We start from the raw sequence: 26,970 nt of genomic DNA, 5'->3' as shown, positions 1-26,970 counted from the left end.
CGGGTCTCCCAGCCTGATTAAGGATAGCGGCCAGGGCAAAGTTGGACGCATCGCTTTCCACCTGGAAGGGGATGGATTCGTCCACTGCGTGCATGGTGGCTTTGGCAATGTCTTCCTTGATATGGTGGAAGGCTAAGCGGGCCTCTGCCATCATGGGAAAGGAGGTGGACTTGATCAGCGGACGGGCCTTGTCCACATAGTAGGGGACCCACTGGGCGTAATATGAGAAAACCCCTAGGCACCTCTTCAGGGCCTTGAGGCAGTGGGGCAGTGGGAGTTCCATGAGGGGATGCATCCGGTCGGGGTCGGGGCCGATGACTCCGTGTTCCACAACACAGCCAAGGATGGCGAGGCGGGTTGTGCGGAATATGCACTTCTCTTTGTTATACGTCAGGTTCAGGAGTTGGGCGGTGCGGAGGAATTTTTCAAAGTTTGCGTCATGGTCCTGCAAGTCATGGCCGCAGATGGTCACATTGTCCAGATATGGGAAAGTTGCCTGCAACGCATTTTGATCGACCACCCGGTCCATCTCCCTTTGGAAGACGGAGACCCAATTGGTGACGCCAAAGGGAACCCTAAGGATGTGATAGAGGCGGCCTTTTGCCTCAAAGGCAGTATACTGGCTGTCCTCAGGGCGGATAGGGAGCTGGTGGTACGCTGATTACAGGTCAATGGTCGATAAGACGCGGTATTGCATGATCTGGTTGACCATATCAGCTATGCGGGGGAGTGGGTAAGCGTCCAGCAGGGTGTACCGATTTATTGTCTGGCTGTAGTCGATGACCAGGTGCTGCTTCTCGCCGGTCTTAATGACCACAACCTGGGCTCGCCAGGGGCTGGTGCTGCGCTCAATAATTCCCTCCTTCAGGAGCCGCTCCACCTCGGTTTTGATGAAAACCCTGTCCCCGGCACTCTATTGCCTGCTCTTTGCGGCGATGGGCTTACAGTCAGGGGTGAGGTTAGCAAACAGTGGGGGGGGGGTGTCTCTGAGTGTGGAGAGGTTGCACCTGGTGCGCGGCGGGCAATTTTAAAGCTGCTGGCTGCGGACTGTGAGTGGGGGGAGGGGTCCACCATACGCCATCGTAACACTTTTAAGGTGGCACTGAAATTCTAACCCAAGTAGAACGGCAGTGCAGAGGTGGGGCAGGACCAGAAGTTTAAAATTATCGTACACAGTCCCGTCTACTACGAGTGTCATCACGCAGTAGCCGCCAATGTCCGCCGACTGGGACTTGGAGGACATAGAAATCCGCTGGTGCGCAGGCAGGACTGGGAGAGAGCAACGCTGCACCGTGTCGGGGTGGATGAAGCTCTCCGTGCTCCCAGACTCAAAAAGGCAGATTGTTTCGTGACCATTTACCTTAATGTCCATTGTGGACTGGGCCAGTTGGTGCATAACGGAGGCCAGCGTAGGGGTCGGTGTGTCGCTGCCGGTATCAGATGCGGCGGTGTTGGGTGCCTGTTGTGTCCCAGCTGTCATCCAAGATGGCGGCGTCCATGATCCCCATGTGGCTGGAGGCGTCCAAAATGGCTGCTGTTCCGGTGGTTCGCAAATGGCTGGGGAGGCCCAAGATGGCGGCCCGCACGGCCCACACGCGGCGCTGCTGGGGTTCGGGGTGGCTTTGGCTCTGCAGATGCTGGTATAGTGTCCCTTCTTCCAGCAGCCCGAGCAGATCGCATTTTTCGCCGGCAGCGTGCTCTGTGGTGTTTGGCCTGGCCACAGAAGTAGCATTTCTGGCCTTGGGGCACTGCTGTCTGGCCTTGGGACACTGCTGCGGTAGTTGGACCATTGCTGGGATGTGGCTGGGGTGGCACGGTGCTATGAGACGGTCCTACCGTGTCCCAGGCTGTCGTTCCCCGCGGCATCCACGGTGCAGAGGTGTCGGCATCCATGCCCCGGTAGGCTGTATGCAATGATAGTGCGAGTTCAGAGGCCTTGTTAAGATCGAGGTCACTCTGCTCCAACAGTCGCTGTCGGGTGTAATTGGACCTGTGGCCTGCTACAAAAGCATCCCGGATAAGTTCCTCTGTGTACACGGCGGCCTTTACATCCTTACAACCACAGGCCCGGCCAAGCACAGACAGTGCCTGAAGGGATTCCTCGGTCAATTCCCCAGGTTGTTGTTTACGACTCCCCAGGAGGTGCCTAGTGTACACCTCGTTCATTGGGCGTGTGTACTGGTCCTTGAGGAGCTTGATAGCATCCACATACGAGGTCGCGTCCTGGATGACCGAGTACACTCGGCGGTTCACTTTGGAGGTCAGGACGTCCAGTTTGTCCTCGTCCGATTTGACCGTTGCCACGGAGGCGATCAGGAATTTTTCAAAACACCTAAGCCAGTGAGTAAACTTGGTGGATGAGTCCGCCTCCCAATGATTTAAGTCCATGCATGCTGGTGTGAGGATCGTCTCCATTATAAAATTGCTGTTAATAAAATTGATGCGCTATCAATAACTCAAAAGACTGAGATTAAGTGAGTAACTAACAGGCTTTTATGAACAAGAGAATGAAGGTGTGCCTCGAGTGGTCGACCGGTCCAGAATACAGAGGGACTGTGGAGCAGTCACCTTTATACCTGGACTCGTGGGAGGAGTCAGCCGAGGCATGTACAGGCATGTGCACATTGGAATGCAAACAATGGTTTACCACACTGTTGTACTCAAATTCTCTTGCAATGAAGGCCAACATACCATTTGCCTTCCTAATTGCTTGCAGCACCTGCATGTTTGCTTTCAATGACTGGTGTACAAGGACACCCAGGTCCCTCTCTACATGATCATTTCCCAATCTATCACCATTTAAATAATACTCTGCCTTTCTGTTTTTCCTGCCGAAGTGGTTTCCTCCCACAGTCCAAAGATGTGCGGGTTAGGATGATTGGCTATGATAAATTGAAACTTAGTGTTAGGGGGATTAAATACGTGGGGAAAGGGCGGGATATGTGTCGGTGCAGGCTCGATGGGCCGAAATGGCCTCTATTTGCACTGTGGGGTTTCTGTGATTCTGTGATTCTGTGAACATCGCATTCATCCTTGTTATATTGCATCTGCCATGTATTTGCCCACTCACTCAACTTGCCTAAATCGCCTTGAAGCCTTTTTGCATCCTCATCACAACTCACAATCCCAACTAATTTCTTGTGATCAGCAAACTTGGAAATATTATATTTGGTTCCCACATCGAAATCATTGATATATATTGGCCCAGAAATTTGGGTCGGGGGCTTCCCACATGTTCAAGCCCCCGATCTGCACTTACCTTGCGCGCTGGCTGTTGAGCTGTGGGCCCCCGTGGAATTCCGATCCTGGACCTGGTCCAGCTGCCAGCGCGCAGTGCTTGCATATCCCAGGGGTGCAGTTAGTTCGATGCGTCCCCTGGGATCATGTGGGCCATGGGGAGTCAATCGGAGCAGGGAATGCTCCATTCATAAGTCTGACAGGAAGTGCTGTCAAGACTTTTAAATACTACGGCCCCAAAGCAGCACTAAATCTTCAAATAATTTGTTTATAAATCACATTTTTTAAATAACCTATAAATTACATTAAATAACTATTTTAAACAATAATGTAAATTTTTGAAAAAAATAATTTTACTTTCTAACGGGGCTAAAAATAAACTTAACTTGCTTTAAAGTATTTAAAAATAATAAACCTGTTGTAAAAATGTTTTAATTTCAATAAATTCACCACTTACCTTGTAAAAAGCAGGCCTTACGCCTGCATTTTACATGTCTCAATTCTGCAGGCTTACCCTCCCGGAGAAGCCTGAAAAAAAAACGAAGTTCGATGCGCACACGCAGCCTCTACTGCACAAGCATTCGACCTCTTAACCCCTCCTTTGAGGGGAACAGATTAACCGGTTTTCCGCACATGCGCAGTGCATGCAGGAAACCAGCACTTCCATTGGGCCTACGGGTGAGTACCCCGTGCATACTCACCCGTGGAGACCTGAATTTCTGGGCCATTGTGAATAGCTGGGGCCCAAGCACTGATCCCTGCAATACCCCACTAGTCGCCCGCTGCCACCCCGAAAAAGCCCCATTTATTCCGACTCTTTGCTTAGAGAGGCAAGTCCAGAGCTTAGGGACCAGACAGATGAAGTCACTGCTGCCAATGTTGGGGCGATTGAAATCAGGGATGCTCAAGGGGCCTGAACTGGAGGGGGACAGAGATGTCGGGGGGTTATCGAGCTGGAAGAGGTTACAGAGGTAGGGAGGGGTGAGATTGCAGAGGGATCTTAAAACAAGAATGTGAATTTTACAAGCGAGGCTTTGCCAGACTGGGAGCTGATTTATCTGATCTAGCACAAGGGCAATGGGGGAACGGGACTTGGTGCTGGACATGATGCAGGCTGCAGAGCTTTGGATGAGCTTGTTGAGATACCGCGGCAAACGTGGGAGTCGAGACCAGAGCTATTGAAAACACAACTACTTTATTCCAACCACATGGCAAACAGGAACTAGAAAAGCCCGCGCATCCACTTAAATACTCCCCAGACAGGAAGTGCTCCCGGCAGCCTGTCCCTGCGGGAAACAAGTTGCTGGAGGAAAGGGCCCCCGGCTGGGGGCTTCTGCTTAGACTGTCTGTGCCACTGTGAGCTGATTATGTCCAGTGGTGGCGTGTCGCCACAGAGCTCCCCCCAGAATCCGCTTAGGAGGAGTGGACGAGTCGTGACGGTGGTCTAATGGTTTTGCCGCAGCGGCTCCGAGTGGTCGCCGGTCTGGTTGGTTGAGTCGGCCGGTTCGCCGCCGGCTGTGCTGGCTTGCCAGGGGTACGGCCTCTAGTCGGAGGCTGGGCCACGGGGACCTGTTCCCCTGGTTCTGTGTGTGATGGTTTGAGCCAGTCGATGGAAACTGTCTCGAACCTGTCGCCGAGTCGCAGCTTGAAGACCTTGTCCCCGGTTTGTAGCACCTCGTACGGTCTGTCGTACGGGGGTCGCAGGGGCCCGCGGTGCGCGTCGTGTCGCATGAAGATGAAGCGCGCCTGCTGTAAATTTGGCGGGACGTGAGGTGCGAGTTCGCCGTGTCGGTTGACCAGAAGTGGGGCGAAATGCTGAGCGGAAGAGAAAGAGTTGAGCCGCTGCTGTTCGGCCGACCAAGGCTTGGTAGGCTCCGGAAGGAATTCGCCTGGGACGCACAGCAGTTGTCCATAGACTAACTCTGCTGCCGAGGACTAGAGGTCTTCCTTGACCGCGGTGCGTAGGCCGAGTAGCACCCACGGTAGGCGGTCAGTCCAGGTTGTGTCCTGCAGGCCGGCGCGGAGTGAGGCCTTGAGTGACCTGTGGAAGCGTTCACAAAGCCCGTTGGCCTGCGGGTGGTACGCCATGGTGCAGTGGAGCGTCACCCCAAGGTTGCGTGCTGTGGCCGTCCAGAGTTCGGAGGTGAACTGGGCGCCTCTGTCGGAGGTTATGTCGGCCGGTACGCCGAACCTCGCAACCCAGGTGTTAACGAATGCCCTGGCAATGTCGGCTGTGTTGGTGGAGGTCAGCGGCACTGCCTCAGGCCAGCATGTGTAGCGGTCGACCATTGTGAGGAGATAAGTTTGGCCTTGCGATGGCGGCAGGGGACTGAAGATGTCGACGTGTACATGGTCAAAGCGGCGGCTGGGTACCTCGAAGTCTCCCAGGGGTGCTTTGGTGTGCAGCTGTACCTTAGCCCGTTGGCAGGCGAGGCAGGAGGTGGCCCAAGTCCGAACATCTCTGTTGAGGCCACGCCAGACGAAGCGCTTGGAGAGGAGTTTGACGGATGCGTGAGAACCCGGGTGAGAGAGCCCGTGGAGCTCGTCGAAGAAGCGGCGGTGCCAGGTCTCAGGGACGACCGGCCTGGGTTGGCCGAGTGAGACGTCGCAAGTGACTGCTGTGTCTTCGGGCCTGTGTGCGACCTTGGCTAGGCGTAGCCCTGGCAGGCTGGTAGCCGCCGAGAGGAGGTCTGGGTCCGTGAGCTGGGCCGCTGCTAGTTGTGCGTAGTCGACCGTGAGGTGATTCGCACAGACAACAGGACGGCAAAGGCAGTCAGCGACCACGTTGTCTCTACCGGAGACATGCTGGATGTCCGTAGTAAACTCGGACACGGCCGCGAGCTGGCGTTGCTGCCAAGCAGACCAGGGTTCGGTGTGCTTGGCCATCGCGTATGTGAGTGGCTTGTGGTCCACATACGCAGTGAAGGGGTGGCCTTCCAGGAGGAACCTGAAATGGCGGACCGACAGGTGGAGCGCGACAAGCTCGCGGTCGAAAGTGGAGTATTTGACCTCCGGGGGGCGCAGTTGGCGGCTGTAGAAGGCAAGTGGCTGCCACGCGCCATTGACCCACTGCTCGAACACGGCCCCGACCGTGTGGTCAGAGGCGTCGGTGGTGAGCGCGACCCGGGCATCGGCCCTCGGGTGCGCGAGCAAAGTGGTGTCGGCGAGCGCGTTTTTGGTGGCGTCGAAGGTGGCTGCTGTGTCAGTGGTCCAGGCTACGTCCATCTTGCCGGATTTTCCTCGGAGGGAGTCATATAGGGGCTTCATGAGGGCTGCAGCTCTGGGGATGAACCTGTTGTAGAAGTTCACCATCCCGAGGAACTCCTGGAGGCCCTTGATGGTTGTGGGGCGGGGAAATTGCTGGACGGCCTGCACCTTGTTGGGCAGGGGGACGGCCCCAGCAGGGGTGATGTGGTGACCGAGAAAATCGATCTCGGTTAGGCCGAATTGGCACTTCGCCGGGCTGAGGATGAGCCCATGTTGGGCTAGGTGCCCGAACAGGATGCGAAGGTGTTCGAGGTGTTCCTGTTTGGAGGAGCTGGCCACAAGAATGTCGTCTAGATAGATGAATAGGAAATTCAGGTCCCAGAGGACTGAGTCCATAAGGCGCTGGAAAGCCTGTGCTGCATTCTTGAGGCCGAAAGGCATCCTCAGGAACTCGAACAGGCCGAATGGGGTGATGACGGCCGTTTTGGGGATGTCCGCGGAGTGTACGGGGACTTGGTGGTAACCGCGCACCAGGTCGACTTTGGAAAAGACGGTTCGCTGGCCAGTCGGGCCGAGAATTCCTGGATGTGTGGCACCGGGTATCAATCGGGGGTGGTGGCGTCGTTGAGGCGGCGGTAGTCCCCGCAAGGGCGCCAGCCTCCGCCGGGCTTGGGGGCGATGTGGAGGGGCGAGGCCCAAGGGCTGCTGGAGCGGCGGATGATGCCGAGTTGTTCCATGGTGATGAACTCGGCCCGCACGATTTCCAGCTTGGCCGGGTTGAGTCTACGGGCGTGGTCAGAAACTGGGGGGCCGGTGGTGGGGATATAGTGTTCCACACCGTGCTTGGCAGCTTTGGCCGAAAAGGTCGAGTTAGTGAGGGCGGGAAACTCAGCTAGGAGTGCCGAGTAGTCGTCCGTGGCTCTGGCGAGGCAGTAGGTCGTCAGACCGGCCGAATGGGCCAGGGTAAAGGCGCCGGGAATGGGGGCCATAGTTTTGATGTCGACGAGGCGGTGCCTCGGAATGTCGACAAGGAGGCCGTGGGCGCGTAGGAAGTCGGCGCCGATGAGTGGGCAGAGGACCTTGGCTGTGAGGAACTCCCAGCGGTAGCGGCGGCCCGCGAGGTCGAGCATGACCATGCGGGTGCCATATGTGTGGATATTGGAGCCATTGGCTGCAGCCAGTGTGATACCCCATGTGCCGCGTTGGATCTCGAGGGCGGAGGCGGGGGTGATGCTGTGTTGGGCCCCTGTGTCGCACAGAAATCGGCGGTTGGTTCTGTCGTCAGTGACGTACAGCAGGGGCTCCTTCTGCCCCACGGCCATCATGGGGGCCGGTGCAGGGGGGGGTTTGAAGGTACACGGTGGCGTGCAGCGTTGAGCCTTTGCGCCAAAACGGGTGTGGTAGTAGCAGTGACCTGGAGTGGTCGGCCGGTCGGGCCTAGCAGCCCGGGAAGACCGCGTGGTCGTTGCCGTGAGGTCGGGTGCGACGTCGCGAGTGGTCTGTGCAGAGAGCAGCCGGTCGGCCTTTTCGGCTATCTCATTCAGGTCCGTGGAGCCAGACTCCACAATGAGCGGGCGGATGCTGGCGGGGAGCTGCCGAATGAAAAGCATGCGAAAAAGGGCGCTGGGATTTTTGTCGTCTGAGAGGGACAGCATGTAGGAAAGCAGGTCTGATGGTGAAGCATCACCAAGGCCGGGGAGGTCCAGGAGTTGGCAATGGCGTTGGTAAGAGGACGTTTGAAATTTTTTAAGTAGCGCAGCCTTCAGATGTTCGTACTTGCCCTCCGTTGGTGGATTCTGCAGCGCTGCCCAAACCTTGGGGACTGTAGCATAGGTGAGCGAGGCGATGAGGTAGTCGTACTTCGTGGCGTCGACCGTAATGCCTTTCAGCCAGAATCTGGACTTAGCTTGAACGAACCAGGCTTCGGCGAGGTTCTCCCAAAAGTCTGGTAATTTAACCCTGACTGCGTTTGTATCCGCCATGCTAGCTTAGGATTCGTCCTGAGCGTCGGAGTCACCAGTGTTGAGATACCACGGCAAACGTGGGAGTCGAGACCAGAGCTGTTGAAAACACAACTGCTTTATTCCAACCACATGGCAAACAGGAACTAGAAAAGCCCGCGCATCCACTTAAATACTCCCCAGACAGGAAGTGCTCCCGGCAGCCTGTCCCTGCGGGAAACAAGTTGCTGGAGGAAAGGGCCCCCGGTTGGGGGCTTCTGCTTAGCCTGTCCGTGCCGCTGTGAGCGGATTATGTCCAGTGGTGGCGTGTCGCCACAAGCTCAATTTATGTAGGGTGCAAGGTGGGAGTGCGGCCAGGAGAGCATTGGAATGGTCCTGCCTGGAGGTTAAAAAAATGCCTGGATGATGGTTTCAGCAGCAGATGAGCTGAGGCAGGGGCGGAGTCGGGCGATGTTACGGAGGTGTAAGTTGGCGGTCTTGTTGATGGAGGGGATATAAGTTCGGAAGCTGTGCTCATGCTCAAATATGACACCAAGAGTGGTTCAGTCTCAGACAGATGCTCGGGAGAGAGATGGAGTCAGTGGCAAGGGAACAGAGTTTGTGGCGGGGACGGAAGACAATGACCACAGTGTTCCCGTTATTTAATTGGAGGAAATTTTTACTCATCCAGTCCCGGATGTCGGAAAAGCAGGGTGACAGATCAGAGGCAGAGAGGGACCTAGACAGGTGGTGGTGAGGTAGAGCTGGTTGTCATTGGCATGCATTTGGAACCAGAAGATTTTATCAGATGATGTCGTTGAGGGGCAGCATGTACCTGAGAAATAGGAGGGGCCAAATGTCTTGGGGGACTCAAAGCTAATTCTGCAGGCGTGGGATGAATCATAGAATCATAGAAATTTACAGCACGGAAGGAGGCTATTTCAGGCCATCGTGTCCACGCCAGCCGACAAAAAATTATCCAGCCTAATCCCACCTTCCAGCTCTTGGTCCATAGCCCTGTAAGTTACAGCACTTCAAGTGCACATCCAAGCACTTTTTAAATGTGTTGAGGATTTCTGTCTCTACCACCCTTTCAGGAAGTGGGTTCCAGATACCCACTTACCTCTGGGTGAAGAAATTTCTCCTCATATCACCATTAAACCTCCTACCAATTACTTTAAATCTATGATGCCATGGTTGTTGACCTGTCTGCTAAGAGAAATCGATCCTTCATATTCACTCTATCTAGGCTCCTCAAAATTTTCTACAACTCATTAAAGTCTGCCCTCAGCCTTCTCTCTTCCAAAGAAAACAAACCCAGCCTATGCAATCTTTCCTCATAGCCATAATTCTCCAGTCCAGGCAATATCCTCATAAATCTCCTCTGTACCGTCTCTAGTGCAGTCACATCTTTCCTGTAATGTGGTGACCAGAACTCTAGCTATGGCCTTTGCCACAAGTGCTTCTCTGGCTATGACTGGATTGATAGGAATGGAACAAGAGGAGAGCAGTCCCACCCAGCTGGACAATGGAGCAGAGGCTTTGGAGGAGAATGGTGTGGTGCACCGTGTCAAAGGTTGCTGATACGTCGAGATGGATGAGGAGGGATAGTTTACCACAGTCACAATCACGTATGAATTTATGAATTTAGAAAGAGTCATTTATGTAATGTGGCAGGGGAAGGAATCTGATTGGAGGGATTCAAACATGGAGTTGCAAGAAAGATGGGCACGGATTTGGGAGGTGACAACACTTTCAAGGATTTTGGAGAGGAAAGGGAGATCGGAGATGGTGCAGTAGTTTGTAAGGACGGAGGGGTCAAAGGTTGTTTTTTGAGGCTGGGGATGATGCTGGCAGATTTGAGGGCAAGGGGGACAGTACCTGAGGAGAGAGAGCCGTTAACAAAATCTGTTAACATTGGAGCCAGGAAGGGAAGTTGGGTGGTCAGCAGTTTGATGTTAATAGGATCGAGGGAGCGGGAGTTGGGTCTCAGAGATAAGATGAACTCGGAGCGGGCATGAGGCAAGAAATTGAGAAACGAGAGAGAGCTGCGAGTTCAGGGCTAGGCAGGGGGAGAGCCTTGGGGGAAGTTTGGCTTGGTGGGCCAGGGGAAAGGAGGGAAGCGACAGAGGCAGCTGAACAGATGGTCTCAATCTTCATCACAAAGAAGTCCATGAGCTCCATGCACTTGTTATTGGAGGTGAGGCTGCAGATGATTAGCCTTTAGGTACAGTGCATTTTTAAAAGATATTGATCAAATAGCCATTCGGGGAACGACGGTGACCAATGTTCGCTCAATGGTCGACCGTGCTCCGCCGGTCTCTTCTTCTTAGGCAGTCCCGCGGAACCAGGATGACTTGCTTCCACACTAAAAATGAGTTCTCAGGTGACTGATGACTGATGAGTCCAATGCGGGAACTACAGTCTCTGTCACAGGTGGGGCAGACGGTGTTTGAAGGGGCGGATAGCTGTGGTGCTTGGATTATGGCTCATTAATGGCTCTTGCACTTGAATGAAAGATGCAGCCTTTGTTTTAATTCCCCTCCCAACTTCGATATTGTCCCTCCTGAAGTCAATGCGATTTGCTCTATCACATTCAGGTTTTTGTCTGGTTACCATGTACACTTTGACCGTGTAGTGCTAATGGACGGGGTCATATTTTATTCCCCCTTCTCCTTTATTTCACCTTTTAATTTTATAACTGAAGCGGTGGAGCCTTTGGAGAATGAGTGAAAGCACCGTATCACCAAGATGCGGCATGTATAACAGAGTGAGAGGGCGAGGGTATTAATTAACCTGGGCGCCCAGTGCCACCCCGGATTTTGATTTGCTTGAATCAAATAATCGTGGAGTGCACTTTTATCATTGGTTTGGAAAATATATATGTTGTAATGTGTTTGTTCGAAGGCCCGTAGCTAACGCGAGCCCTTATGTAAGAGCACGGTGTCCCCGGGGGGATTGGCTCGTGTATAAAACAGCGACCGTTTCGATGCAGTGTCTTTGTGGCCATACCCAGAACTTTGCTTCCACGATTCTCTGGTTCATGCAGGAAATGGGACGCTCCGCCGTTCTCGACGTATCAGTGATTTGTTATCCCATTCTTGTAATTGTTGGTGTTCCTGGTAAGAATATATTATTAAGTGGACCGTCATTTGAATGTATTGCTGCTTTCTCCATGTGCAGTTTGTATCCATGTCTTCGTTCCTTGCTTTGCCAGTTAATAGTCGCAGTTTATTGAATAAAAATATCTCACTTTTCCTCATTTGCTTTAAAATGACAAGTTGTTGATAATCGAGTGCTCCCTGAAAACGAGTTTTCTCCTTTGTAGGACGCCTTGCAATCTGATGCCTGGATTAAGAGTGATCATCAGATCTAAGACGCCTGGGCCCACCACGCGAAACTTTAACCTGTCTTTTTTCTCTTACAGATGCGGACACACATGTCGTGCCTCTCTCCCAAGATTTTGTTTCCCCTGATTCACTAAACTTTTCTTACGCTGTGAATTGACTTTGTGGGCAACTTTAACATAACCCAGCATTGGGGAAACGGACGGGAGCGGGTGCAATACTGGTCTTACTCCCCGACCGATTGTACTCTTCATTGAAGTCGATGGGCTATAACACCTGCGCTCCAATTGATCCTCGTAAGCTGCACTCATGGTTTTTTCTCTCGACTGAGGCCAGTTAAATGAGCAGAGAGCAGCGACTGAACTTAATTCTGATGAAGGGTCATCGACCTGAAACCTTAACTCTGTTTCTCTCTCCACAGATGCTGCCTGACCTGCTGAGTATTTCCAGCATTTTCTGTTTTTATTTTTGGTTCTTGTTGAATCAGAAACGCACCCAGGGAGACCCAGGGAGGGATCGGTTTCAGTAACATGCTTCCGTCTCACGATTGGATACAATCCAGGACAAAGAAGCCAGTTTGATTGGCACCCCTTCCACCACCTTAATCATTCACTCCCTCCACCAGCAGTGCACCATGGCTGCAGTGTGTACCATCTACAGGATGCACTGCAGCAACTCGCCAAGGCTTCTTCCACAGCTCCTCCCAAACCCACGACCTCTTCCACCTAGATGGACAAGGGCAGCAGGCACATGGGAACACCACCACCTCCAAATTCCCCTCCAAGTCACACGCCATTTAAGGCATCAAGGAGTATGGGGAGAGAGTGGGAATATGGTATTGCGATTGATTATCAGCCATGATTATCTTGAATGGTGGAGCAGGCTTGAGGGGCCGAATGGCCGACGCCTGCTCCTATTTTTCTCCATTTCTTTCTGTGTTTCTATTTTTCTACCATTCTGACTTAGAAGTATATCGCCGATCCTTCATTGTCGCTCGGTCAAAATCCTCGAATGCCCAACCTAACAGCACTGTGGGAGTACCTTCACCACATGGACTGCAGCAGTTCAAGAAGGCGGCTCACCACCACCTCCTCAAGGGCAATTAGGAATGGGCAATAAATGCTGGCCTTGCCAGTGACGCCCAGGTCCCATAAGAGAATAAATTCGAAAAATACGCAATTCCGAGCGGATGTGATTTTATTTAATACCTCTGTCTTGATTTTCCATTGTTTACAGCGAACCTGATGTTAATTTTGATCCTGTCCCGGGGAAAGTGCGGTCTCTCCAAAGGAATCACTCGTTACATGGCGGCTATGGCAATTGCAGATCTCATGGTCTGTCTCTTCAATGTAAGCATGGCAAGCATCTTTCGGTATCATTTACTGCATTCATTCTTGAGCTACACCATAGCGTGTCGTCTTTGTGCCTTTATACAAGTAGTTAGTAGCCAACTCACTGTCTGGTCCACACTGTCGTTCACCTTTGACTGCTTCATAGACATTTATTGTCATGAAGCAAAATTAAAATATTGCACCGAAAGAATTGCCACTGTGGTTCTAACTGCGGAGTGTGTGCTCAGCTTTTTGATGCATATCCCTGTTTATTTCCGTTATGAGCCTTACTATATTGTTAGGGATATAGAGTGGGGCTGTCGTAAAGTAACGGAATATGTCTCCTCGCCGAGATGGATAGCTTACAAGTGGATTAGCACTTTAGCATCCCCATTACTTCCACACCCTGTGATGTTGCTGTTGAACTCTCTCACTGCCAGGCACATCTTAGTGGCCAGTAGGGCTCGCAGAGCCCTGAAGAGCCGCAACACTGGGGAGAGCAGCAGTGATCCCGAGATGAAGGACCGAAGAACATCCATCATTCTGCTCTTCAGTATCTCGGGGAGCTTTATTGTGTTGACGGTGCTGGTTACAATAATACACTTTTCTGTCGGTGTCACGGAGACAATTACATTCACTGGTTCAAACTCGCTTTATTTGGCGATCAGAATCACCCTTCTGTTGAATTATTATAGCTCCTGCAGAAACACCTGCATTTATGCGTTGACCCAGAGGAGATTCCGGGAGGAGGTGAAAAATATTGTGAAATACCCGTTTATTCTCATTCTTAAATTATGCAAGTAATGCAAGTAACTGCACGTGAAATAAACCCTCTTTCCCCGTATCCAGCTTGTTGTTGCTTGATCAGTTTGGCTGAGGCAGGTTCCGCACGTTCTTTCTCATCCCACCACATCACCAGTTGTCCCACTTCCCTTATTTGCAAGGCGGCGGTAGTTCTGCTGCTGTTGTGAAACACGGCACGGCGATTTCACAACCTTTCTCCATTCTTCATTTTGAGAGGAATACACAGCAGACAAGGATGCCCATTGGCACTTGACATAATGTAGAAAATCCCTTACGGACCCGATGGCCGAAGCTTTCAGAGATACGAAGGGAACTTGCCATCAGGTTCGTGTGTGAGGACATCAGGGACTCATTGGGAATATTGCTTCTGCATCCAGTCTGTAAAGAAATCAGTGTGGGCTGTGTGTGTTTGAAGATATCGGAAACACAACGATAGGATATGTATTTCTCAAAAGTGTAAGGAACAAAAAGTGTTTTTTATTCTCACAAAGCTCCAGACCGTTGTCCTGACTGGAAATTGACAGACACAGGAAGTCACATCAATGGGTGCGCGCGACCATGTAGGAATTGAACCATGTTGTAAAATACTGGGAATCTGGACTATCTTTTAATTGCATTTATTCTTAGAATGTGGGCTTCTCTGAAAAGTGTTGGCTATCTTGGTGAGTTAAGGGTTAACAATCGAACCGCCTTGTATCTTAGAGCAAAAGACTTTCCACCATAAACAGAATTACGGTAGCATCGTGGCTATGTTACCGGACTAGTAAATCAAATGCCTGGAGCAATGACCCGGATTTGGTGTGTTCCAATCCCACCACAGAAGCTGGGGGATTTAAATTGAGTCAATTAATTAAATCTGGAATTAAAAGTAAGTATCAGTAATGGTGACCATGAGACTACCGGATTGTTATAAAAACCCATCTGGTTCCCTGATATCGTTTATGAAAGGTAAACTGCCATCCTGACCTGCATGTGACTTCCAGACTGACAGCAATGTGGTTGACATTTAAATACCCTTCACCACACAGACTGCAGCGGTTCAAGACGGCAGCTCATCAGCACCTTCTCAAGGACATTTAGGGATGGGCAATTAATGCTGGCCTTGCCAGAGATGCCTACGTCCTGTGAATGAATAAAAAAAACAGCAGAATGCCTCAGCAAAGTTATAAGTGACTTGGACCACATCGACCGTGAGTGATTAAAGTATAACTTTAGTGGCTTGTGAAATAACAATAGGTAATTTATTTATTAACAATAGTGTGGAAAGGATGTTTCGGAAGCTAAGCCTTTAAGAAAACGATTTCTCAATCGAATCCAGAGTATCTGGGTCAGGAAGGCTTGTTTGAGCGAAATATCTTTGAAGTAAATAATTAAGGCTGCTTATGTAAATAGACGATCTTCCACTGATTCGGGAACAGATACATCAGGAGGTCTTATCTGTCACACGTACCTTTGATGTAGGCACAGTAGGTGTATAAAGGAGCAGGGTGCTCAACAGTTAATGGGAGATCTCAAAAGTGAAACTGAAAAGCTACTCTCTGTATACAGTGTAGATTGATCACCTATGCTGTATATGAATAAAATCTGTTCTGTATGCGCCACCATCAAATGTCTCGTGCTTACTCGAAGCATGTTGTTGCAAACCAGAGAAGGAAGGAGTTTGATGAGCAGTTGACGTAACAGCAAGTCCGGCCTTTATTGCCCATCCCTAGTTGCTCTGATCAGGTTGTGATTGACCTTCAACTTGAACCGCCGGTAGCGGTTTAATACAACTGAGTAGCTTGCTACGTCACTGCAGCATTACTGTGGGACGGAAGTCACGAATAGACCAGCATAGAGGGCAGGTTTCCTTCCCTAAAGGACATCAGCGAATCAATTTGGTTTTTACAATGGGCGAGCTTCGTGGTCACTTTTACTGCTTTTTATTTCCAGATTCGTTTTCTAAACAAAAGTGAAATTCTCAAATGGCCACGGTGTGATTTGAACTCACAGGCTCTGATATTACTAGTTCAATAACATGGCCACTGCACTGCCTGACCAATCCGTGAATCTGAGCTTTGTGTGTAAAAGATTCGTTCAAATTAGGAGGTGATGATTTGATTTTTGGTGGTAGGAGTTGCACAATTAGATTCAAAGCTCAAGGATTGGTGGGGAGGGGTGGAAATATTGTGCGGGGTCTGCTCTCCTGGTCAAATTCAAATTACCCCTCTTCGAAAGTGACCTTGTCCGGAGGCCGGGTCCAGCTCAACTTGAACTAACCGTCGGGTACATTGCATGTCGAGAAGCATTGTGCATCCTCACAGACAATGCAATTAGCAGAAAATTTACTTCAATATTTATCTGTGAAATTGCTTACATTTTTCAGACTTGCATATCATATCGTTATGTTCCTGATATCCTAGCACATAGGGAACAACAGTATTCCTGATCAGTTCCTGAAGTCCTCACATTTACAGACCTGTTGCAACCACCCCGATGTGGATCTGCTATGTTTACTAATATGGACCTAAGGGAATTTTCCCATTGTGATATAATATTGTCACTCAAGAGGGCGAAACAGAATCTTTTTTTTATTCGTTCATGAAGTGTGGGCGTCGCTTGCAAGGCCAGCATTTATTGCCCATCCCCAGTTGCCCTTGAGAAGGTGGTGGTAGGTTGCCTCCTTGAACTGCTGCAGTCCGTGTGGTGAGGGTACCACCACAGTGCTGTTAGGGTGGGAGTTCCAGGATTTTGACCCAGCGACGATGAGGGACCGGGGCGGGATTCACTCACATGGTCAAATTGAAATGACCCCTGTTCTAAAGGTTCATTGGCTGTGCATATGATATCTTCTTTCATAGGGACCAAAGGGCATCTTCCCATTGTGTGTATAATATCATCCCTCATCAAGACCGAAGGGAATATTTCCATTGTGTAGATAATGCAAACACTCATAAGGACCAAAGGATATCTACCCGTTATCTATTGGATATCTTCACTTTTAGGGAAAAGAGAAACTGTCTGCATTTTGTCAAGCACCCATGGGAATATGCTCCCCTGTGTTTTTGTAGAAAGATGAACAGTTGTGAAACATTGTAAAGTTTAAGTTATTACAAAGCACTCTATCATAATATGTTTAGAAGCTGAGGAGGAGATTGAAACCTGGAAAATGAAAGATCAGAACGACATTAGCAGAGTGTGACTAGTTGTGAGCCCAGGGAGCGGTACTGGGGCACATCTTTCCACTATAATTATAAGGAACTTGGATAAAGGAATTAGAGAGCTATATATATAAGTTTGCTGATGAAACTAACTTAGGTAGCACAGTAAATCGCATACATGAGTGCAGAAAGTTCGAAACGGGCATTGACAGTTTAATTAAGTGGGTAAAATTGTGGCAGATGGTGTTAACGGTAGGAAAGTGTGAGATCTTCCATTTTGGACCTAAAAAAATAGATCAAATAGTTTATAAATGGCAAGAAGCTAGGAACTGTGGAGCAGTAGAGAGATTTAGGGTCCCCAGTACAGAAATGTGTAAATGCTATTGGGCAGGTACAAAAAGATTTTTGGATATTAAGGGAATCAAGGGATATGGGGCTAGTGCAGGAAAGTGGAGATGAGGAAGAAGTTCAGCCATGATCTTATTGAATGGCGGAGCAGGCTCGAAGGGCCAAATGGCCTATTCCTGCCCCTCTATCTTATGTTCTTAAAAAATAATTTAAAATCCAATGGAATGTTGATCTTTATCCCAAGAGGGCTGGAATACAAGGGAGCAATGTTAGGTTACACATGTAGAGAGTTCTGGTTAGACACTGCCTGGTGCATTGCATTCATTTCTGGCACCACACCTCAGGAAGGATATATTGGCCGTGGAGGGTGGACCACGCAAATTCACCAGAATAATTAGGGAACACGGGGAACTACACACCTGTTAACCTCACATCAGTAGTTGGGAAAATGCTGGAATCTCTTACAAAGGATGCAATAACTGGGCACTTAGAAACTAATAGTAAGTTTGGGCAGAATCAATATGGATTTATGAAAGGGAAATCCTGTTTGACAAACCTACTGGAGTTCTTTGACGATGTAACTAGTGGAGTAGATAAAGGGGCACCGGTAAATGTGGTGTATCTGGATTTTCAGAAGGCCTTTGATAAGGTGCCACACAAGAGGTTAGTGAACAAAATTAGGGCACATGGAATTGAGGGTAATATGCTAGTATGGATTGAGAATTGGTCAACAGACAGAAAACAAAGAGTAGGGATAAACGGTACATTTTCAGGATGGCAGGCTGTGACTAGTGGGGTACTGCAAGGATCGGGGCTGGGGCCCCATCTATTCACAATCTTTATCAGTGATTTGGATGAGGGGACGAAATGTAACACTTCCAAATTAACTGATGATACAAACCTAGGTGGCAGTGTCAATTGTGAAGAGGATGTGGAGAGGCTTCAAGGGGACCTCGACAGGCTCAGTGAGTGGGCGTGAACATGGCAGATGGAATATAATGTGGATAAATGTGAAGTTATCCACTTTGGTAGAAAAAACAGAAAGACAGAGTATTTCCTAAATAGTGAAAGATTGGGAAATGCAAATGCTCAAAAGGGCCTGGGTGTCCTTGTACATGAGTCACTGAAAGTGAATGTGCAGGTGCAGCAAGCCATTAGGAAGGCAAGTGGTATGCTGGCCTTCATTACAAGAGGATTGGAGTCCAGGAGTAAAGAAGGCTTACTCCAATTTTATAGGGCCTTGGTGAGACCACCCCTGGAGTGCTGTGTACAATTTTGGTCCCTTACCTAAGGAAGGATATACTTGCCATGGAGGGAGTGCAATGAATGTTCACGAGACTGATTCCTGGGATGGGGGGACATCATCTGAGAAGAGATTGAACAAAATAGGCCTGTATTCTCTTGAATTCAGAAGAATGAGAGGGTATCTCATTGGAGCATACACAATTATTACAGGGCTTGATAGGTTGGATGCTGGGAGGATGGTTCCCTTGACTGTGGAGACTAGAACCAGCGGCCACAGCCTGAGGATAAAGGGTAGGCCATTCAGGAATGAGATGAGAAGAAATTTCTTCACACAGAGGGTGGTGAATCTTTGGAATTCTCTACCCCAGAGGGCTGTGGAGGCTCATTCACTGGGTGTATTCAAAACAGAAGTCGATGGGCTTCTGACTAGTAAGGGCATCAAGGGATGTGGCGATTGGGTGGGTGAATGGAGTTGAGGTCAATGATCAGCCATGACCTACTCCTGCTCCTATTTCTTATGTTCTTACGTTCTAACACAAGACAAACTTCAAATTGGAACTGGACAATAAACAAGAGCAGTAAATGGAATGGCTGCAGCCCAACACCCCCTCCTCCGCTTACTCCAGAGAAATTGAAATAAATCCACGCGAAAGAATCAGAAACATACCGATACTGAGGATGAACAAGGCGGAGAAAAGAAAGCAAAGGCAAAGCAGAAATAGTTCAACACGAAAAGCGATGTCCAATCCCCCCTCTTCCCATTCAGTCAATTGCAGAAACCTCTTATGATGCAGTGAGCTATTTACTTCGTGTGTATGTAATTAATGTCACTTCTCGACCACAATTTTCCAGGATTTTCTGAATGCTGAATATTGCATTATAATTCTCAAATTTCAGGTCCGTATTTAAACTGGTCATTGAGCAAAAAAGATGCACTGGTTAGTTTGATGTAGCTCTCCTCCTGTTTGTTGATTTGAATCCCATTGTAGGCATGGAGTCAGTGCAGGTTGTTTGATTTACTTTGCACGTCAACTTACATTTATATTGCATCTTGAATGTATTAAAACCAACCAAGGCGCTTCAGAGTAGCGACCGTCAAAGAAAATTTGACACTGAACCACATAAGGAGACATTAGGAAACGTTTCAAAAAGCTTCATTAAAGAAGTCGGTTTTAAGGTGCATCTTAAAGGAGGAGAGAGAGTTGGAGAGGTGGAGAGGTTTAGAAACATAGAAGCATAGAAAAATAGGAGCAGGACTAGGCCAGTCGGCCTTTTGAGCCTGCTCCACCAATCAATATGATCATGGCTGATCCTCTATCTCAATACCATAATCCCACTGTCTCCCCATACCCCTTGATGCCTTTTGTGTGTAGAAATCTATCTCCTTCATAAACATATTCAGTGAACCTGGCCTCCACAGCCTTCTGTGGTACAGAATTCCACAGGTTCACCACCCTCTGTGTGAAGAAAGTTCTCCTCATCTCAGTCCTAAATCTCCTACCCCATATCCTGAGACTGTGACCCCTCATTCCAGACCCCCCAGCCAGGGGAAACACCGTCCCTGCATCCAGTCTGTCTAGCCCTGTCAGAATTGTATACGTTTCAATGAGATTCCCTCTCATTCTTCCAAACGCTAGTGAATGCAGACCTAGTCGACCCAATCATTGCTTATACGGCAGTCCTGCCATCCCAGGAATCAATCTGCTGAACCTTCGCTGCACTCCTTCTATGGCAAGTATATCCTTTGTTAGGTAAGGAGACCAAAACTGCCACAGTACTACAGGTGTGCCCTCATCAAGGTCCTGCATAACTGTAGAAAGATATCCTTGCTCCTGCATGTTTGCTGTCAGTGACTGGTGTATAAGAACACCCAGGTCCCTCTGTACATCAAAATTTCCCAATCTATCACCATTTAAGTAATACTGTGCCTTTCTCTTTTACCTACCGAAGTGGATAACTTCACATTTATCCACGCTATACTGCATCTGCTATGTATTTGCCCACTCACTCAACTTGTCTAAATCGCCTTGAAGCCTCTTTGCATCCACCTCACATCTCACAATCCCACGTAGTTTCTTGTCATCAACAAACTCAGAAATATTACATTTGGTTCCCTCATCCAAATCATTGATATATATTGTGAATAGCTGGGGCCCAAGCACTGAACCCTGCGATAATCCACTAGTCACCACCTGCCACCCCGAAAAAGACCCATTTATTCATACTCTCTGTTTAGGGAGGGAATTCCTGATCTTAGGGCCCAGACAGATGATTCACAGCTGCCAATGTTGAGGCGATTGAAATCAGGGATGCTCAAGGGGCCTGAACTGGAGGGGGACAGAGATCTCGGAGGGTTATCGAGCTGGATTAGATTACAGAGGTAGGGAGAGGTGAGGCCACAGAGGGATTTGAAAACAAGGATGCGAATTTTACAAGCAGGCATTGCCAGACGAGGAGCCAATTTTTGTAATCGTTCACAAGGGTGATGGGGGAACGGGTCTTGGTGTGGGACATGAGGCAAGCTGCAGAGCTATGGATGAGCTCAATTTATGTAGAGTGCAAGGTGGGACTCCGGCACGGAGATCATTGGAATGGTCCTGCCTGGAGGTTAAAAAAAATGCATGGATGAGGGTTTCAGCAGCAGATGAGCTGAGGCAGGAGCGGGACAGGCAATGTTACCATGGTGGAAGTAAGCGGTCTTGGTGATGGACGGGATATGGGTGTCAGAAGTTGTGCTCAGTCTCAAATATGACACCAAGAGTGGTTCAGCCTCAGACAGATGCTAGGGAGAGAGATGGAGTCAATGTCTAGGGAACAGAGATTGTGGCGGGGACTGAAGACAATGACCTCTGTGTTCTCGTTATTTAATTGGGGGAAATTTTTGCTCTTCTAGTCCCGGATGTCGGAAAAGCAGCGTGACAGATCAGAGCTAGTGACGGGATCTAGAGAGGTGGTGATGAGGCAGAACTGGTTGTCATTGGCAGGCATTTGGAAGCAGAGGATTTTTTCAGATGATGTCGCTGAGGGGCAGCATGTACCTGAGAAATAGAAGGGGCCAAAGATCTTGGTGGATTCAACGCTAATGCTGCAGGCGTGGCAAGAATCATAGAATCATAGAAATTTACAGCTCGGAAGGAGGCCATTTTGGCCCATCGTGAATTGGGAGGTGAAAACAAATTCAAGGATTTTGGAGAGGAAAGGTGATCGGAGATGGTGCAGTAGTTTGTAAGGACGGAGGGGTCAAAAGTTGTTTTTCTGAGGCTGGGGATGATGCTGGCAGATTTGAGGGAAAGGGGGACAGTACCTGAGGAGAGAGAGCCGTTAACAATATCCGCTAACATGGCAGCCAGGAAGGGAAGTTGGGTGGTCAGCAGTTTGATGTTAATAGGATGGAGGGAGCAGGAGTTGGGTCTCATAGATAAGATGAAGTCGGAGCGGGCATGAGGCAAGATAGGGAGAAACTAGAGAGAGCTGCGAGTTCAGGGCTAGGCAGGGCAGAGCCTTGGGGGAAGTTTGTCTTGGTGGGCCAGGGGAAGGGAGGGAAGCGACAGAGGCAGCTGAACAGATGGTCTCAATCTTCATCGCAAAGAAGTCCATGAGCTCCACGCACTTGTTATTGAAGGTGAGGCTGCAGGGATCGGGGGAGAGGTGTTTAATAAGACGGATTGCAGTGGAGAAGGAGAGACAGGTGTAATACTGGACTCCTGTACGATCCTGGAATAGCGAGCAGTTTTGTCAGAGGAGAGCAGAAGCCAATACCTCTCGCACCCAACCAGTTTTGGCGCTGAATCGCGAAACAAATGGCCCACCATAAAAGTTCAAATCTGAGAGAGAAAATAATGGGTGTAATGCGCTCTCGGGCAACATTGGTGGAGGTCAGGGTGTGATAGAGCAGATCATTAGCCTTTGGGTAAAGTGCATTTTAAAAAATATTGATTAAATAACCACTCGGGTTATGACGGTGACCAATGTTCGCTCAATGGTCGAACGTGCTCCGCTGGCCTCTTCTTCTTAGGCAGTCCCGCAGAACCAGGATGACTTGCTTCCACACTAAAAATGAGTTCATGGTAACTGATGACTGATGAGTCCAGTGCGGGACCTACAGTCTCTGTCACAGGTGGGGCAGACGCTGGTTGAAGGGGCGGGTGGCTGGGGTGCTTGGCTTATGGCTCCTTTATGGCTCTTGCACATGAATGAAAGATGCAGTCGGGTGATTGAAGACCCATTTTGTTTTACTTCCCCTCCCAACTTCGGTATTGTCCCCCATGAAGTCAATGCGATTAGCTCTATCACTCTCAGATTATTTTTTCGTTACCATGTACACTTTGACTGTGTCATGCTAATGGACGGGGTCATATTTTATTCCCCCGTCTCCTTTATTTCACCTTTTAATTTTATAACTGAAGCGGTGGAGCCTTTGGAGAATGAATCAAAGCACCGTGTCACCAAGAAGCGGCAGCGTATAACAGATTGAGAGAGTGGGTGTGGGATTCGTTAGTACCAGTGCCCAGTGCCGCCCCGGAATTTGTTTAGCTTGAATCAAGTAATTGTGGAGTGCACTTTAACCATTGATATGGAAAAAATATATGTTGTAATGTGTTTGTTCGAAGGCCCGGAGCTAACACGAGCCCTTATGTAAGAGCACGATCTCCCCGGGGGTATTGGCTCGTGTATAAAACAGCAACCGTTTCGCTGAAGTGTCTTTGTGGCCAACCCCAGAAATTGGCTTCCACGATTCTCTGGTTCATGCAGGAAATGGGACGCTCCGCCGTTCTCGATTAATCCGTGATTTGCTATCCCATTCGTGTAATTTTTGGTGTTCCCGGTAAGTATATATTAAGTGGACCGTCATTTGAATGTATTGCTGCTTTCTCCATGTGCGGTTTGTCTCCGTGTCTTCGTTCCTTGCTTTGCCAATTAATGGTCGCAATTTATTGAATAAAAATCTCTCACTTTTCCTCATTTGCTTTAAAATGACAACGTTGGTGATAATCGAGTGCTCCCTGAAAGCGAGTTTTCTCCTTTGTGAGACGCCTTGCAATCTGCTCCCTGGACTAAGAGTGATGATCAGATCTAAGACGCCTGGGCCCAACACGTGAAACTTTAACCAGTCTTTTTTCTCTTACAGATGTGGACACGCATGTCGTGCCTCTCTCCCAATATTTAGTTTCCCCTGACTCACTAAACTTTTCTCACGCTGTGAAATGAATTTGTGGGCAACTTTAACATAACCCGGGCTTGGGGAAATGGACGGGAGTGGGTGCAACGCTGGTCTGACTCCCCGACCGATCGTACTCTTCCTTGAAGTCGATGGGCTATAACACTTGCGCTCCAATCGATCCTTAGGTTAAAATTACACCTTCTGTGTCTGAATTTGAAATCAAAGAAGCGGCTTAGTGTCTATTTTAATCAACGGTGTTCTCTAACTTAACACAATGAAAAGGCTTCTGCTCAGTAATGGGTCTCCCAAAAGATCATTGAACAAATCTTGAAGCTGTCACTCAAATCATGTGTTACAAATGAGCGGGCCAATTTCCAGCAAATTTTAAGCTGCACTCATGGTTTATTCTCTCGACTGAGGCCAGTTAAATGAGCAGAGAGCAGCGAGTGAACTTGGTTCTGACGAAAGGTCATCGACCTGAAACCTTAACTCTGTTTCTCTCTCCACAGATGCTGCCTGATCTGCTGAGTATTTCCAGCATTTTCTGTTTTTATTTTTGGTTCTTGTTGACTCAGAAACGCACCCAGGGAGACCAAGGGAGGGATCAGTTTCAGTAACATGCCTTCGGTCTCACGATTCGACACAATCCAGGACAAAGCAGCCCGTTTGATTGGCACTCCATCCACCACCTTAATCATTCACTCCCTTCACCAGCAGCGCACCGTGGCTGCAGTGTATACCATCTACAAGATGCACTGCAGCAACTCGCCAAGGCTTCTTCGACAGCTCCTCCCAAACCCGCGACCTCTTCCACATGGAAAGACAAGGGCAGCAGGCACATGGGAACACTACCACCGACAAATTCCCTTCCAAGTCACACGCCATTTAAAGAATCAAGGAAGTTGGGAAAGAGCGGGATTATGGTACTGCGATAGAGGATCAGCCATGATATATTGAATGGCGGAGCAGGCTCGAGGGGCCGAATGGCCGACTCCTGCTCCTATTTTTCTCTGTTTCTTTCTGCGTTTCTAGGTTTCTACCATCCTGACTGAGAAGTACATCGCCGATCCTTCATTGTCGCTGGGACAAAATCCTAGAACACCCTACCTAACAACACTGTGGGAGTACCTTCACCACATGGACTGCAGCAGTTCAAGAAGGCGGCTCACCACCACCTTCTCAAGGGCAATGAGGAATGGGCAATAAATGCCGGCCTTTGCAGTGACGCCCAGATCCCATAAGTGAATAAATTCGAAAAATACGCAATTCCGAGAGGGTGTGATTTTCTTTGATTCCTCTGTTTTGATTTTCCATTGTTTACAGCGAACCTGATGTCAATTGTGATCGTGTCCCGGGGAAAGTGCAGCCTCTCCAAAGGAATCACTCGTTACATGGAGGCTATGGCAATAGCAGATCTCATGGTCTGTTGTTTCAATGTAAGCGTGGAAAGCATCTTTCGGTATCATTTCCTGTGTTCATTCTTGAGCTACACCATAGCGTGTCGTCTTAGTGCCTTTATACAAGTAGTTAGTTGCCAACTCTCTGTCTGGTCCACACTGTCGTTCACCTTTGACCGCTTCATAGCCATTTGTTGTCAGAAAGTAAAAGTAAAATTTTGCACAGAAAAAATTGCCACTGTGGTTCTAACTGCGGTGTGTGTGCTCAGCTTTCTGATGCATATTCCCGTTTATTTCCGTTATGAGCCCTACTATATTGTTGGGGATATAGAGTGGGGCTGTCGTACAGTAACGGGATATGTCTCTTCACCGAGATGGATAGCTTACAAGTGGATTAGCACCTTAGCTTCCCCATTACTTCCATACCCTGCGATGTTACTGTTGAACTCTCTCACTGCCACGCACATCTTAGTGGCCAGTAGAGCTCGCAGAGCCCTGAAGAGCCGCAACACTGGGGAGAGCAGCAGTGATCCCGAGATGAAGGACCAAAGAACATCCATCATTCTGCTCTTCACTATCTCGGGGAGCTTTATTGTGTTGACGGTGCCGATTACTATAATACACTTTTTTGTCTGTGTCACGGAGACAATTACATTCACTGGTCCAAACTCGTTTATATGGTGATCAGAATCACCCTTCTGTTGAATTATTTGAGCTCCTGCACAAACACCTGCATTTATGCGTTTGCCCAGAGGAGATTCCAGGAGGAGGGGAAAAATATGGTGAAACACCCGTTTATTCTCATTCTTAAATTATGCAAGTAATGAAAGTAACTGCACATAAAATAAACCCACTTTCCCGGTATCCAGCTTGTTGTTGCTTGATCAGTTTGGCTGAGGCAGGTTCCGCATGTTCTTTCTCATCCCACCACATCACCAGTTGTCCCACTTCCCTTATTTGCAAGGAGACGGTAATTCTGTTGCTGTTGTGAAACACGCCACGGTGACTTCACAACCTTTCTCCATTCTTCATCTTGAGAGGAATACACAGCAGACAAGGCTCCCCATTGGCCGTTGACATAATGTACAAAATCCCTTACGGACCCGATGGCCGAAACTTTCAGAGATACAATGGGAACTTGCCATCAGGTTCGTGTGTGAGGACATCAGGGACTCATTGTGAATATTGCTTCGGCATCCAGTCTGTAAGGAAACCAGTATGGTCTCTGTGTCTGTGAAGATATCGGAAACACGACGATAGGATATGTATTTCTCAAAAGTGTAATGAACAAAAAGTGTTATTTTTATTCGCACAAAGCTCCAGACCGTTGTCCTGACTGGAAATTGACAGACACAGGAAGTCACATCAATGGGTGCGCGTGACCATGTAGGAATTGAACCATGTTGTAAAATAATGGGAATCTGGACTATCTTTTAATTGAATTTATTCTTAGAATGTGGGCTTCGCTGAAAAGTGTTGGCTATCTTGTTGAGTTAAGGGTTAACAATCGAACCGCCTTGTATCTTAGAGCAAAAGACTTTCCACCATAAACAGGATTACGGTAGCATGGTGGTTATGTTACCAGACTAGTGAATCAAATGCCTGGAATTATGACCTGGATTAGGTGTGTTCCAATTCCACCACAGAAGCTGGGGGATTTAAATTCAGTCAATTAATTAAATCTGGAATTAAAAGTATCAGCAATGGTGACCATGAGACTACCGGATTGTTATAAAAATCCCAGCTGGTTCCCTGATATCCTTTAGGAAAGGTAAACTGCCATCCTGAGCTGTATGTGACTTCCAGACTGACA

The 26,970-nt window shown here is 48.8% G+C and overlaps 2 protein-coding genes across 2 annotated transcripts; both read left to right on the top strand.

Moving 5' to 3' along the window:
- Positions 1 to 13,035: 13,035 nt before the first annotated feature.
- On the top strand, positions 13,036 to 13,866 carry LOC147095764 (uncharacterized). The gene has a single exon (XM_085973999.1). The coding sequence runs from the start codon at positions 13,036 to 13,038 to the stop codon at positions 13,864 to 13,866; it is 831 nt and encodes a 276-aa protein (XP_085830125.1).
- Positions 13,867 to 14,494: 628 nt separating this feature from the next.
- LOC147095763 (putative G protein-coupled receptor 139) lies at positions 14,495 to 25,841 on the top strand. Its single transcript, XM_085973710.1, has 2 exons — positions 14,495 to 14,528; positions 25,084 to 25,841. Exons 1-2 carry the CDS (start codon positions 14,495 to 14,497, stop codon positions 25,839 to 25,841), a joined length of 792 nt encoding a protein of 263 aa, XP_085829836.1.
- The last annotated feature ends 1,129 nt before the right edge of the window (positions 25,842 to 26,970 follow it).

The sequence above is a fragment of the Somniosus microcephalus genome, unplaced genomic scaffold, assembly GCF_052327205.1.
Source record: "Somniosus microcephalus isolate GS21.2 unplaced genomic scaffold, FLI_Smic_1.0 unresolved_chr1, whole genome shotgun sequence".
Classification (NCBI taxonomy): domain Eukaryota; kingdom Metazoa; phylum Chordata; class Chondrichthyes; order Squaliformes; family Somniosidae; genus Somniosus; species Somniosus microcephalus.
The sequence above is the reverse complement of the archived record's forward strand: the minus strand, read 5'-3'. Positions and strand labels throughout refer to the sequence as shown.